The following is a 16,492-nucleotide window of genomic DNA, read 5'->3' on the forward strand; positions in this document are numbered from 1 at the left end:
CAATAAAAACAGTCATATAGCAGTGCGTGACTGTCAGCTGACACGCTCCATAGTGATAAATACACTGTGTTTCCCAAACGGATTCTGTACACACAATTTGGAGCGAAAGTCTGGTTTTTGAATGCATGTTTGAACGGTTTGAACAGACATATACAAAACAAATAATAGTAATAATAATAATAATAATAATAACTAAAGATGTCGATTTTGGTGGGTTTTCTTCTAAACGAAACTAATTTTGTCTTCAATGAGCATAAAAAGTTAAGAAAGCAAGGAAGGCTTACAATATAATGTTAGATGTGTGCATTTTTAAAGAGACACCTCTGTTATTTAATGTAATCAAATGGAATATCTAAATGAGAGATTCATTAATTGCTCTTTAATCAGAATGTTCAAGTTATACAGTGAAGAAAAGATTAACATGATTTGATACCTTGATTCTAAATCTTTATTATAGCTATTAATTTTAATTGTTAAAACTGTTTGCTAATTTATTTGCAGCTTTTTTATTGTAAACTATTTATTCTATCCTTTGTAAATAATAATAAAACATTACTGACTGTTTAACTATTTATTTACAATGAAACAGCTACAGATGAACATATTTAGTTAATTTAATTTAATATTTAGTATGGGGGGGACTGCTACGAGTATGATATTGCATTTATAGAATTGCGTCTATACAGTTCGATGGCATAATCGTGTATATAAAAAAGAAAATCAAAAACAGAGAGTCTAAAAATCCGGAGTAATACACAAGGGTGAAGAGACTGATGAGTGCTGTTATTATGGGAATATCCACTGCAAACTCATGGCAATTCGTAAATTTAGTAGCTAAATCGTATGAATTCGTACGATCTAAATCGTACAATTTAGTACGATTTGCTCATCACCCAATGACGATTGGGGTTAGGGGTGGGGTTGGGTGCCACACCTCCTTTTTAAAAATCGCACATTTTCGTACGACTGAACTCATACGAATTTGTACGAATTAGCCACTAAACTGACAAAACGTATAATACTTACATTTCCTCGTGAGATCAGGCTGGAATATTGCATGGCTATCAGCCAATCAGATTTGAGAACCAGACAGAATGGTCTGGTATAAATGTATAAATAAATGTATAAATTTATTTATACATTTTGTACAAATAAACAAATAAACTAACATTTTTATTTCAATTAAATAAACATTTAAAACATGAATATGCATTTAAATATTAATAATTTCTAAATGCTAAATAACAAAGATAATCAATTTACCAATCAATCAATTAATCAATTCTTTCGTTTTCTTGATAAATGCACTGAATTTACAATAGTAAAGTCTCAGAAAGCACCTCTATTTCATACTACCTCTTTCCATACTGTACAACACTCACAGGTTTTGTTTTGAGCATGATAATTTCTGCCAGCAACAGAAGCATGAATAAAACAGCGAATCTGACATCTTCCCCTGAGTTACCAAGCTACGGCTGGTAAACAGGTGCTGCCAGTGCTCACGACGGCACGCGGATCTGCGGGGGCAAAACCGAATCGAACCCTGGTGTGGAAACTGCTGGCAGCTCTGGAGAATAATCCACAGTCTCTGGAAAACTTCAGAGCATGGCAGCGCACTCGCAAACGCCCACGAGCAGAGCGATCTGGAGCGATCAATAGGTACATCACAGGCTACATTTAGCCAGGGGTGCTGGATGCGTTTCGCTACTGTTCCACTGCTCAATCCACAGCGCTGAGAACGAGAGCTTTTTTTTTAAGCTCATGTGAGGATGGTTGAGGAAGAATGATGGAGCTCTGTCGTAGAATTGAGCAAACACGTGTCTTGAAAAAACAAAACAAAAAAGGGTTACACTGCGAGTCTAGATCTGAAAAAAGTGGTCTCGCTATATGTTAAAGGGGACATATTATGCCCCTTTTTACAAAAGTCTCTGATAAAAATACAGCACAAATAATGTTTTATAACTCTTTGAGACTGCCACTTTGATTATAGTTGTGCCATTTTGGTGACTGTCGCTTTAAATTCAAATGAGATTCTGCTCTTTTCAAAAGAAGGCGGAGCTATAAATGTCTGTCAGCATAGTGGCAGATTCAAAAACAAGACTAACCTCATTTGCCAAGGAGGGAGAGATCGTCACTAGTGGGCGGGGCTTTCCCCCTCTGATGACACGTACAAAGGGAGAATGTCAATCAAAGTGTTTCTGCAGACTGTTTTTGTCAAGTGTGATTATAAAAATACAATTAATAAATGCTGATCATTAGAAGCTGGTTATATTCACAGACTGTTACCACATAACTGTGTTTAAACCCCTTATAAAAGTAATTTTTGCATATTAGGTCCCTTTTAAGTGGCCTTAATTACTATGTACATATAATTAAATCAGTAATCTATCTAATCTAGGTTCTTTGTCCAAGCAAAAGCAAAAACACAGGCTCATTGAATATACTTTCTTGAGACTACAGCTGCGTCCCAAATGGCACACTATACACTCATGCACTTATGTACACATGTACTTATGCACTTACGCACTCAACAGCGTAGTATATGTATGTAGTGTCGTCCCAAATGGCACACTAATGTTTTTTTACTAAGCGGATATTCAAAGCGTTTCCCTGATGACGTTTGTCGGTCGCCAAATCATTGAAATAAACAACCGAATTATCAACCAATACCTGCCGTGAGTATTACCGCATTCACCATCGGGAGGCGCTATAATCACTTTCGTAGGAGAATTTTGCTTTCACCATCCAAAATAAATAAAGTAATCCAACATGTGTGCCCGATAGCTCCGCCCCTTCCGCTACGTAAGCAAACCTGTGGTCGTTGAGTGCGTGAAGTGTCCATCATTACACACTTCATTTTAGCAGATGAATGAGTGCATCATCCGGGTAATTAAAGTGCACTTATTACTTTTAGAGTTTTCAGTGTGAACACACTACTTACACTATTTATACTACAAAATGGCGTAGAATAGTGCATAAGTATACGATTTGGGACGCAGCTTACATTGTTCTAAACATGCAAAAACATACATTTGACTGCAGATTATGGGTCAAATGAACAGTATGGCACCAACAACGTTTGTTCCGTTTCACATTAACCTCTTAAAGTCAAGTGCTAGTTTGGGCTTTCCACCTGGATTTTCCCTGCCCAAATTTAAAAGCTCCCCAAATCCGAATGCAGACCTGGTAATGCAACAGTTTGGTATCATTCTGAAGAAAACCCATTGAATTTTCTTAAAACACTGTTGAAAGTGATTAACAGTGTTGGGCAAGCTACTTGAAAAATGTAGTGAGCTAAGCTGTTAGCTTCTCTACTTGAAATGTAGCTTAACTACACTAAAAGCTACCCCCTGGGAAATGTAGCAAGCTAAGCTAAAAGCTACATGGCAAAAGTAGCTTAGCTACATCTTTACTAAAGTGCTTCCCAATCCCAGAGTTCTTCTAAATGGATTCAACAGTAAAACTCGAGGGCACTTGCTTATTTTCAGCAAAACTGGTACATGTCGCTACAGTATGTGAGTGTCCTGCTCTAACATCATAACAAAAATGACCCATTTTTTACAGCTTAAATGGACCAAGTAGATAAAAAAGCAAATCTTTTTTTAACCACCACCAAAACTAATTTCCAACTACTTCTTGCTGACAAATCAGAAGCAAAGCCTTTAGGAATCCAGTCTAAATTTAAACGGTTGAGTTTTATTATTCAACCAATCTTCAGGTCTGGCAAAATCTGAACTTTTAGCTTAGCTTACCTATTATATTTTAAGTGTTGGTGCTATAGAGCTTGGTGCTGGGGATTATTTTCAGGCGCAGTGTATTGCTCCTATCATTGCTTCTACATCAGTCATGTTATTGTAGTAAATTTTAAATATTAATATTGTAAATATTACACAAGAATAAGAGTTTAGCTCTGAGCCATATTAGCCTAGAATACAGCCAATTTTCTTTTTCTGTCAATCTTGGTACACAATGTAAGATGTATAAAAGAGTCAAGCTTTAAATAGTAAAGTTTATCAAAACTGTTTGGTTTTTGAGTGAGATGCTAATGGTCTAATTCGATTTAATGATTTATGTTAAGCTAAAGTGCTTTCAATCCCAGAGTTCTTCTAAATGGATTCAAATAACAGTAAAACTCTAAGGGACTTGCTTATTTTCAACAGAAGTGTTTCATTTAGATTCAATTCTGATTTATTTAGCTAATATACTGTATCAAACTAAAAGTTTTAAATAAACTGACCATTTCAGCCCTACTAGTACATGTCGCTACAGTATGTGACTGTCCTGCTCTCATACCAAAAATGACCCATTTTTTACAGCTTAAATGGACCAAGATAAAAAAAGCTAATCTTTTTTTTAACCACCACCAAAACTAATTTCCAACTATTTCTTGCTGACAAAGGTAGCAATCAGAGCCTTCAGGAATCCAGTCTCTTTCTGAAATACACCAGAGCCATGAGAAAGTGAAATATGGAAACCGTCCCAGAACAAATGATTGTGATCTCCTGCTGCGTCCATTTCTGCACACGCGCCGACCATCAAAAACCCACACTGTCATTACCCAGAAACCCCTTCACTAAGCACACTTCCATCTAGGACATGAAAATCCGCTCGCCTGGCCCGGGTCCAAGCGCAGCGCTCTGTTAGTAGCCATCTGAAGGTGGGTCATTGTTACACTTTCTTTTTTTTTTTCCAGTGGAGAATGAGAGCGTTCTATTCTCAGCTTCTCTGTAGTGCCTCAGGTGAAGTGTGCGAGGGAACAGGAGGTGTGTGTGTTTGCGTACTGTATGGAGATGTGCTTTTGTCGTGGTGTTTGCCGCAGACAGATAAGGTCACGGCACAGAAGGGCGGTCAGGGATGATCGGGTGTAAAGTCGTGTCTGTCAGTGGCAATGAGCAGGACGGTTTTAGAGGGATAAAGGGAAGAGAGTTTGAAAGAGAGAGGAGTGGTGGGTGGAATGGGAAGACTTTTTTCTTCTGTGCTTTTTGGCTGTACGCTGGCAATAAGGTGTTCTGGATTGGATTGTAAGAAGAAAAGAAAGTGTTATATTTCTTAACTGGACTACCAGCGCAAAGTTTGAGAACACTAGGATTTATTGATAACACACACATACACACACTCACGGCCACTTTATTAGGTACACCTGTCTAACTGCTTGATAACTGGCAGCAACTCAATGCATTTAGGCATGTAGACATGGTCAAGACGATCTGCTGCAGTTCAAATCGAGCATCAGAATGGCCAAGAAAGGTGATTTAAGTGACTCTGAACGTGGCATGGATGTTGGTGCCAGACAGGCTGGTCTAAGTATTTCAGAAACTGTTTATCTACTGGGATTTTCATGCACAACCATCTCTAGGGTTTACAGAGAATGGTCCGAGAAAGAGAAAACATTCAGTGAGCGGCAGTTCTGTGGGTGCAAATGCCTTGTCCATGCCAGAGGTCAGAGGAGAATGGCCAGACTAGTCTGAGCTAATAGAAAGGTAACAGTAGCACATCAAACCTTGAGGCAGATGGGCTGCAGCAGCAGAAGACCACACCAGGTGCCACTCCTGTCAGCTAAGAACAGGAAACTGAGGCTACAATTGGCACTGTCTATAGAACAAATACTATAGAAAGACTTGCCTAATTACACTAACTTGCCTAATCAACCTAGTAAAGCCATTAAATGTCACTTAAAGCTGAATACTAGCATCCTGAAAAAAATTTATAGTTAAATATTATGTGCTGTCATCATGACAAAGTTAAATAAATCAGTTATTAGAAATGAGTTATTAAAACTATTATGTTTAGAAATGTGTTGAAAAAAAGATCTTTCTGCTAAACAGAAATTGGGGAAAACATATACAGGGGTTAATAATTCAGACTTCAACTGCATATATTTGTGAAGTTAAAAGTTTAATGGAAAAATAATGTCAGTTTTCTATGCATATCTATTTTCAAATGTAATTTATTCACTGGGATGCAAAGCTGAATTTTCAGCATCATTACCCCAGGCTTCAGAGTCACTTTCTAAAATGATGATTTGCATCTCTCTTTTGATTAATTATTATTGGTGATTGATGATGATGATTATTATTATTCTGGTGAATATTTTTGCGACACAAATTGCTTTCCAGGATTCTTTGATGAACAGAAAGGTCAAAATAACAGCATTTATTTGAAACATAAAAAAAAACTTGTTTGTGGTATTTAAGATGTCCTTACAGTCAGTCTTGAACAATTGATTGTGTCCTTGATGAAAAAAAAGTACATTTTTAATGACGATATATAATAGATTTCATCAACACGATTGAGCAAATCCGCTCCTTTTAACACAGATCAGTAAATCTTGCTTTTTGATTTTCTTATAAAATTATATATATATATATATATATATATATATGAAATTAAAGAGTCTACCTAAATTTTTCAAATGACCTTTGTGATAATTATAATGAAATGCTGTATGAATTATTGACTTGTATGAATTATTTAGATTTTTTTATATATAATAAATATACAAAATCATTTAAAGATGTAGTATATTTAATAATATAAAATACAGACAATATAATTAACATTTTAGGGTCTTTTATAACATTTACAACGAATGTATCTGTTATTAATCTTAAGGGCACCTATTTTACCCTTTTTTCAAGATTTAAGTCTTTTATGTCTCCAGAATGTGTCTGTAACGTTTCAGCTCAAAATACCCATCAGGTTATTTATTACACCTTTTTTAAAATCTGGGAAATTTGAGCTGTTAAGACATCGTGGCTGTTTTTATCCCCCGTGCCTTTAAAGCAAATGAGCTGGTTCTCTCTGCCTACAGTTCCCACGTGCGTGTCAGAGCCCTAGCCTTCACGTAGAAAAGCATCACAGTGACAGACTAGAATGAAGCAGATCTCCCTTAATGCAGTTACTTTCCCAGCTGTTATTAGATATATTTTTTGTGGAGTTAATTCAAGTCACACACAATGTTGTAAAGTTTGTGCACGTACAAGCGCGCAGACACACATTTAGCTGTACTGCTGACAGGATACACATTAATATACACTGCTGCAAGGAAATTTGTTTTATTAATGTACAAAATAAACCTGATTTAAGTCCACGAACTGGGATTAAAGCATCTTCTTTTTAATCTTTATTACAAACATGCACTGTTTTAAAAACATTTTAAACTTGTAAACTCATTCTTGATCACATTTGATGATGACTGATGATCACAGAGAGCTGAACAGATCTTTTAATCGTGGTTGTGTTGCGCAGGTCCTGTCTTGTGGATATGATTATATGCGTTACTACAGAGACATGCTAATACGTGACTGTCAATCAATTCGGTGGGCGGGGAAACTGCACTCCTATGACACATTGTGCTGGGCTTTAAAATGGGAGGCATTTGGATCTCATTTTAATGTTAGGAAATTTTCAAAAACAGACTTATTGTGTTTCTATCACCCCAATATGACTGTGGACACACTATACCCGCAGACAGTTCTGTCCAAAAAGATGATTTTCACCAAAGGTGCCCTTTAAATTTATTTCAGTCTATTTCCTAAACACCATTTTTTCCCAGTGTACTAAACAAATCAATCAACATGTTAAGTAAGATTGACATTCTTACAAAAAATTCAGCTTTTGCCTTGAGTTAAAGAGTTGTATTATGTGTCACACAGCTAAAAAACAAACAATCAATCATCTTTAGACAATACAACACTCACAGTGTTGTTGAAAAAAAAAAAGTATGTGTTACTCATTTAAAAAAATAACAAGTGTACACTCGCTGACATTTTGGATTTACTTGATCCCTAAAACCCACAAAATAACAAACACACACTCTCTTGTATTCAAAATGCTGGGTCTGGCCAATTACCTCATGATACGATACACACGGTGACACATGTTATGATTCAGTAGTTTGTGAGGCATCACAGATTTATAATTGGATCAGGGCTCCAAACTAACACTTTAACACGAAACAGAAAAATCCCCTTCAGATGGACGGATACATGCTTATCTGGCTTTAGACTTATTCTGGGTTACTAATTAATTCGTGGTTGTCAAGATGGGTGATTTCATGTTGTACATGGGTCAGCGACGAAAAGGGGTTTTCAAGCATCAAAACAATACAAATGGGATGCAGCCTATATTCCCGCTTTATACTAGCATGTGTCATGCTAAACACTGTAATTAACGGAAATCTACAGTAGTCAACATATTAAAGAGTTACTCAAAGTTGTCTTTATGGTTTAATTTGTCATACTGAATTATTATTTATTCTTATTATTATTTGTTGCAAAAATATACAACCCCAAATCAGAAAAGGTTGGTAGAGTATGGAAAACACAAATAATAAAAGACAGTAGTGATTCGTTTAAAAAAAAAAAAAAGTTGGGACAGGAGCAATTTAGAGCTAATAATCCAGCCTGATCTCACGACGAAACGTAACCATTTTAAGTATTTTACGTTTTGTCAGTTTAGTGGCTAATTTGTACGAATTCGTACGAGTTCAGTCGTTCAAAAACAAACGATTTTAAAAAGGAGGCGTGGCACCCGACTCCACCCCTAACCCCAACCGTCATTGAGTAAATAGTACTAAACTGTTAAAATTAGATCGTACAAATTCATACGAATTGGCCACTAAATCAAAGAGTTACAAAAATTGCCGTGAGATTGCGTTGTAAGAATCAGGTAAATTGGTTATATAATGATGTAATTTGAAACAGGTGATGTCAAGAGGCGGTTGTAATTATGATTTGGCACAGCATCCAAGAAAGGTCTAGTCCTTTAGGAGCAAAGATGGGCCAATGATCACCAGTTTGCCAACAAATACATGAGAAAGCAATTGAAATGTTGAAAAACAATGTTTCTCAATGAAAGATAGGAAGACATTTGGATATTTCACCTTCAACAGGGCATAACATCATTAAAAGATTAAAGGAATCTGGAGGAATTTCAGTGTTTCACTAGGAAACACCCATACACTCTCATTAGCACACATACACTATGGCCAATTTAGTTTACCCAATTCATCTATAGCAAATGTCTTTGGACTTGTGGGGGAAACCGGAGCACCCAGAAGAAACCCACGTGAACACAGGAAAAGCATGCAAACTCCACACAGAAATGCCAACTGACCCAGCTGAGGCTCGAACCAGCGACCTTCTTGCTGTGAGGCGACAGCACTACCCACTGCGCCACCGCATCGCCCCTTCCTCAAAGTTGTCTTCATGAATTTGTTCATCATTAAGATGTATTTATTATCATTTGCTGCAAAATATAGTGCTAAGATAATACACTTCAGAATAAAATGAAATAAAATAAAAAGGGTAAGAAAAGTAAATATACAGTAGTAAGTTTAAAAAACATGTTTTGATTTTCACTGGAACTAATGAAAATCTGCAGAAGTCAACATTTTGAGTTGTATTTTTGCTTTTATTCGTCATTAAAGTCTACAGTAATCAACATTTGGATCAAAATGGTTCCTCAAAATTGTGCTAAAACAATTTTATCTTTTACCATAATTTAGGGAAGACACCAAAATATTGTTCAGTAAATAAATAGTCATTTTTAATTGTTTTTTTATGCCGCTCTCCTACAGATCACTCCGTTTAACCCATTTTAATACATTTTAAATATAACAGAATTTAATATTAGGACTTGTTTTTTGATATTTATATTAAAAAGCACAGATGAGAATATGTATATTGTTTTCTTTCTTTTTTTAAAAAAAGTCCTATGAATAACTATGTAACATTTAACTTATATTTAGACATTTTGAAGTTATTTGAAGCTTTAAAGGAGACACTTTTCTTGCATTTTAGATGCTTTCTATGTATATAAATTACCTCAGCATATTTGATTTGATCTGGACACCAGAATGGGATTGCCTCAGCTTTGGAGCTGAGCTTAACTTACTGTAGTATTGAACTGAATTGAATCAATAATGAACTGGCTCTCAAAAACTAGATGCTCTGAACTTGTTTCACACTGATGAAACCTTGTACCATATTTTTCTATCATTGCATGTTTATTCCTGTAAAAAGGGGGAGAAAGACTTTGCTAACCTTTCAGAAAATATGTTAAACTTGAAAGAAATCTCTTATGCTCATTAGGATTTATTTGTTATTTCCTGAAAAAAAAAAAAAAAAAAAAAAAAAAAAAAAAAATATATATATATATATATATATATATATATATATATATATATATATATATATATATATAGAAAAAAATGAGATTATTAGACTTGATAAATTCAAAATACTCAAAAGAAATTTAGATTGTTGAATTGAAAAAAAATGGAAACACTTAACGGTTTATCTTAGTAAGGGACTGGTCAAATAAGCCTATTTACCATCAATAAAGTGGAGTGTTTCTTTAAGCACGGCATCATTTCACACAATATACACTGTTATTTACAATTTATATAAATTACACATCAGCATTTAACTGTAATATAACCCGTATTTTACTGTGGGACAGTATGTATTTTATAGTTACGTTGTGAAGATTACTGTATTTTTGCCATGATAACCAAGTAGAATCACACTAGAGAGCAGCATGAGCATCAGGTGTGAGGTGCTGAAGATTATGGGAAGTGTAGTTCAGTTCAGTGGCAGGTGTGATGTGGTGACCATGACAACATTTTACACTACAAATATACATGCAGTTCTGTAAACAAATATACAGCAAGATAAATAGTGCTGTATTCAATGTAAATACAATATGTTTGTATTTGCTTTATAGTTAGCTACTGTCTAACTGCAGCCAGTAAGTTACTGTAGATTCTGAAGGAAACTGCCAACAGTATCTTTAGCTGTGCAATGTGGCTAATGCTAACCCACTTTCACAATTAGTATTTTCCCGGGGTTTAAAAAGGCATTACGCAAACTATTATCAGAACAAAAACAAAAAAGAATGAAGTATGTGAAATGAAGGGAGGGAGATACGACAGCTTGTTTCTCCATATTTGCATAAAAATGGTGTTGGCGGCTCAGAAGGGAGAAACGGTGCAGAAGATTTGAGAGTAACACATACCAAAGACAGTTCTGGCGGGCACGGATTCCTTATTTATCCAGAACGACACTTGCGAAAGGATTACAGTCATGATGCAGGGGATGTACGTCTGAATCATGAAGTAGCCCATTTTCCTTTTCAAGTGGAAGTAGACCGTCATTACCACATATTCACCTGAAAGAGAAGGAACAGGAATGGAAGTGTCTTATTAGCTTGAAAGTGGACACAAAAATCCTTGTTTATTGCTCAAATTGACTACCCTTTTGTTAAGTTCATGGCTGTTTTCGCCATATTGACTTTTATTATTATGATGTTTTTTTTTAATTGCAAAAGTCTTGACACCATGTAATCATGCACTCTTGAGGTAAAATGTGTCATTTTTACTGTTTATCATCAGTTGGCAGCATTATCCCTGTAGATAGACCTATACAAAAACGTTTTATATAGAGTTCTATGGAGTGGAAGTACAGTAGACTGTCATTCCTACATATTCACCAGAAAAAAAAGAAGAAGAAGAGGCTTTATTAGCCTGAAAGTGGATAAAAAAAATCCTTGTGTATTGTTCAAATGGACTACCCGTTTGTTATGTTTGGGGCTCTTTTTGTCCCATTGACTTCCAATATAATGAGAGGGTGCTCGCTGCAGAGCCATTTGAGGTGAGCTGAGCTCTAGCGAGGGGGAGCATGAGCTGTCGCTCCTCCTCCTGTAAGCTGTTTTAATGCGTACACCAACCCCACCCCTAACCCTACCCCCAGTGACATCACTCGTAGAAGAAGTGCAAAAAAGGTGGAGCTCAAGCTTAAGCTCCCCCTCGCTGGAGCTCAGCTCTCCTCAAATGGCTCTGCAGCGAGCACCACTTGAATATAATGACATTTTTTTTTAAATGCAAAGCCCCTTGACACCATATATTAAGGCATTCTTGATTGTTGGTGGTTTTTACTGTTGGAAAGAAGTCTAATGTGTCATTTTTACTGTTAATCATCAGTTGGCAGGATTAACCCTTTAGATATACCTGTGCAAAAACGGTTTATATGGAGTTCTATGAAGTGGAAGTAGACCGTCATCCCACATATTCACCAGGAAGAGAAGGAATGTGAACAGAAAGTGCCTTATTAGCCAAAAAGCCTTTGTATACTGGTCCAATGGACTATATTTTTGTTATGTTCGGAGCTGTTTTTGCCCCATTGACTTTCATTATAATGACATTTTTTTTTGATTGCAAAGCCCCTTGACACCATATAATCATGCATTCTTGAATGTTGAGTTTTTTTCCTGTTGGGAAGAGGTCAAATGTGTCATTTTACTGTTGATCATTAGTTGGTAGCATTGACCCCTTAACTGGGCCTGTATAAAAATGTTTTTTGGTATTTATATGGAGTTCTGTGGAGTGGAAATAGACTGTAATTCCCATATTCACATGAAAAAGAAGGAATTGGAAGAAGAAGTGCCTTATTAGCCTGAAAGCAGACAAAAAAAAAACCATTGTGTACTGTTCAAATTGGCTACCTTTTCGTTATGTTCATGGCTGTTTTTGCCCTATTGACTTCCACTATAATGACCTTTTTATTGCAAAGTCTTGACACTATATAATCATGCACTTATGATTGTTTTTGGTTTTTCTAGTTGGGAAGAGGTAAAATGTGTCATTTTTTCTGTTGATCATCAGTTGGCAGCATTTACCCTTCAGAGAGACCTGTGCAAAAATGTCTTATAAGGAGTTTTATGAAGTGCAAGTAGACCGTCATTAGCCCATATTCACCTGAAAGAGAAGGAAGAGGAACGGGAGGTGACATATTAGCCTGAAAGCGGAAAAAAAAAAAAAAAAAAAATTGTGTCCTGTTCAAATGGATTACCCTTTCGTTATGTTCAGGGCTGTTTTTGCCCCATTGACTTCCATTATAATGACGTTTATTTTTTGATTGCAAAGCCCCTTGACACCATATAATCATGCATTCATGATTTTTTTTTTTTTCTTGTTGGGAGGAGGTAAAATGTGTCATTTTTACTGTTGATCATCAGTTGGAAGCATTGACCCTGTAGAGAGACCTGTGAAAAACGTTTTGGCTTTTATATGGAGTTCTATAGAGCGGAAGTAGACCGTCATTAGCCTATATTCACCTGAAAGAGAAGTAAGAGGAACAGGAAGTGCCTTAAAGTGCCCTCCTGTAGGGAAGAGGTAAAATGTGTCATTTTTACTGTTGATCATTAGTTGGCAGGATTAACCCTTTAGAGAGACCCTTTGCAAAACATTTTTGGCTTTTATATGGAGTTCTATGGAGACCGTCATTACACCATATTCACCTGAAAGAGAAGAAATGGAAAGAGGAAGTACCTTATTAGCCTGAAAGCATACAAAAAACTTTAGTACTGTTGAAATTGGCTACCCTTTTGTTGTGTTTGGGGCTGTTTGGCCCCATTGACTTACATTCTGATGACTTTTTTTATTGCAAAGTCTTGATACCATATAATCATGCATTCATGATTGCTGAGGGCTTTACTTGTTCGTTATGCCTCATTGACTTCAATTATAATGACTTTTGTTTGTATTGTAAAGCCTTGGCACTATATCAACAGGCATTCTTGATTGAGGTTTTCCTGTAGGGAAGAGGTAAAATGTGTCATTTTTGCTATTGATCTTCAGTTGGATCTTCAGATGGGAAGAGGAAGTGCCTTATTAGCCTGAACGCAGACAAAAAAAAAAAAAAAAAAAAAAAAACTTGTGTACTGTTTAAATTGGCCACCCTTTCCTTATGTTTGGGGCTGTTTTTGCCCCATTGACTTTCATTATTATGACATTTTTATTATTGCAAAGTCTTGACAACATATAATCATGCATTTATGATTGCTGAGGGCTTTCCCTGTTGGGAAGAGGTAAAATGTGTCATTTTTACTGTTGATCATTAGTTGGCAGGATTACCCCTTTAGATAGGATTGTGCAAAAACATTTTATAATGGATTTCTATGGAGTGAAAATAGACTGTCATTGCCACATATTCACCTGAAAGAGAAGGAAAGGGATCAGGATATGCTTTATTAGCCTAAAAGCAGACAAAAACCATGGTGTACTGTTCAAATGGACCACTCTTTCCTTATATCCATGGAGGTTTTTGCCCTATTGACTTCTATTATAATGACGTTTTTGATTGCAAAGCATTGACACCAATCATGCATTCTTGATTGTTGGTGGTTTTCCCTGTTGAGAAGAGGTCAAATGTGTCATTATTACTGTTGATCATCAGTGAGCAGCAGTAATGCTTTAGATAGGCCTGTGCAAAAATGTCTTATAGGGAGTTCTATATGACGAAGTAGACCATCAATACCACATATTCACCTGAAAGAGAAGGAACGGGAACAGGAAGTGCCTTATTAGCCTGAAAGCGGACAAAGGAACAAGGTCAGGATGACAGTCTGTCATCACAGCAGACTTATTTTGGCTGAACGGCAAAGTTTTCTGGCTGTTAAGCTGCGCTGGCAGATTCATCTTATCTTAACAGAATGAGGCTCGCAGCCGTATTGGGAAACTGCGCTCCAGTAATCAAAACACTCACTCCATGCTCCAGATCTCTTATGTAATTTTGATCAAAAAGACATAATACATAAATAAACAAATGGCATTGTTCTTCCCCCTGATTTCTGTGCAGAGTTGCTCTCAAAAACAAGCTGTTGTGAAACAGCTTCGTGCTGACCTTTGCATTTAAGCTGACTTTATAGGCCACGTATCATGAGTCAAATAGTTTTTCTTTTTAATCTAGCTTACGTCACTATTAGATATTCGTTATATTCAGCAATCAGGTGACACGGATCAGGACTTTCCGAACATGTGCTTGCTGATAAAATGGACTTATGTGTAACGTGGCCTAAAGAGCAGGTCAGCTTTGAGAGCCTTTGTTAAACTGGAAATTAATGTGGTATTTGTTATGAACAGGGTAATATGTCAATAGCATACCAATTTGTTTTTCTATTGAAAAAAAAGCCCAGCTGAAAGCCTCCATCATCAAGGATAAGTTTCTGAAGGGGTTTATGAGCTCACAGAGCTGGATGCACCTCTGAAAGGATCTAGTGGCCTTGTAAACAACTACAGTGCACAGGGTAGATTCTGCTCTTCTTGGATTTGTGGCTGTTCATAAAGATGACGACAAGGTTTGTTGTCAGGTCGACCATGGCTCGTTATTATATGTATATATTACTATGATTTAATGTCTCAGCTGTGTATTAAAAAATGCCGCTTCCTTTGTTTTCATTCTCCTGGCTTGTGCAGGAGCAAGTGACGTATCTCTGTAAACCAATAGCATTCAGCTGTGCGCCTGGCTCCACCTATTGGTACTCTTTTGTTGTGTAAGTACCCTTTCGAAAAGATACCCAAATAGTAGTATGGTGCGGTTTACTTTTTGGTACCTATGACAGTGGAAACGGCTATAAAAGTGTACCAAACGGTCATTAGGTACCAAACAGGTCATTACTGTCCCGCTGTGTGAATGATGCAGAATACTCAATGCATTTGCCGAATTTGCCTAATTTGCATCCTACACGTTTCATGTGAACAGAGGCTTGTTAACCAATCGGAAAGGAGAAAACCGCGTGCATGCTGATGTCATGGGGTGAAAACTACGATTTTAGTGTCCACACAACAGCACTGTACCCGGGGTTTCTGAAAATCTTCACTCTGACCAATCGCTCCTCCAATAGGCAAATAGATTGAAAAAAAAATTAATAATAATCAAAATGCAAATTTATGATCATTTTTTTTCTTAACGCTGCAATTTTATCAATAAAAATTATTACACTAAAGATTACAAACCTCAAAAATTTATAAAATAATTATCAATAAGATTTGCAGTTCATCCTCATTCCAGTCCTCATCCCTTTAGATTAGAAGGTTGTACTCAGTAAGAAAAAAATAATAATTAATTAATATAAATAACAACATCAAATAACAAATAAAAACAGGAAACAATAAATTAATAATTTGTGCCGATTTGTACTGTAAAATCTTGAATCATGAATTTTTTCATTAACGGTTTGTAACCTTTCAATTTAATTTGATTTATCAGTTTAGTAAAATGCATGTTGTCAGATTCCTCAAGGAGCGTTCACACCACGTTAATTCAATGCAAAGACACGAATAGACATCCTGTGGCACGATTTGTGCGAATGAGGCAGTGCAAATTGAGAAATTTGTTCGAGTTAGAAAATCTGAACTTTAACAGACATTCACGCCGAGTTAAACAATCAGGAGCTTGCTCTTGTATGGGCGTGATTATAACATAGCGCCTGTTGTTGGTGTCCCGAGGGGAAATCCTCCTGACACAGGACAACAGCTCATCAAACTGGGTTTGGCTTAGTCAGAAGCACAGATAAAAGCCTCCATCATCCAGCTTCAGATTCTGAAGGAGTTGATGAACTCACAAAGCTGGGTTCACCTCTAAAAGAATCTAGTGGACTCAGACATGGCGCCGAATGAATCCATGCTGTTTTTCAGCCTTCCTAAAGCACA

The 16,492-nt window shown here is 36.4% G+C and overlaps 1 protein-coding gene and 1 long non-coding RNA gene across 3 annotated transcripts in view; one reads left to right on the forward strand and one right to left on the reverse strand.

Annotated features, from left to right (window-relative positions):
• gabra4 (gamma-aminobutyric acid type A receptor subunit alpha4) overlaps positions 1–16,492 on the reverse strand; it is a 75,946-nt gene that overhangs the window by 25,471 nt on the left and 33,983 nt on the right. Inside the window, 1 exon segment of the mRNA NM_001017822.1 lies at positions 11,020–11,172. Within this exon segment, the coding sequence (NP_001017822.1) occupies positions 11,020–11,172 (153 nt within the window).
• Positions 11,148–16,262, forward strand: LOC141377666 (uncharacterized). Of its 2 annotated transcripts, XR_012390158.1 has the most exons (4): positions 11,148–11,263; positions 12,169–12,318; positions 12,428–12,631; positions 13,173–16,262. It is a non-coding gene; the product is annotated as an uncharacterized lncRNA (long non-coding RNA). The 2 variants fall into 2 exon arrangements; XR_012390157.1 differs by lacking the exon at positions 11,148–11,263 and having other exon boundaries at positions 11,896–12,318; positions 13,173–15,269.

This window comes from Danio rerio, chromosome 14 (assembly GCF_049306965.1).
Source record: "Danio rerio strain Tuebingen ecotype United States chromosome 14, GRCz12tu, whole genome shotgun sequence".
NCBI classification, from domain to species: Eukaryota; Metazoa; Chordata; class Actinopteri; order Cypriniformes; family Danionidae; genus Danio; species Danio rerio.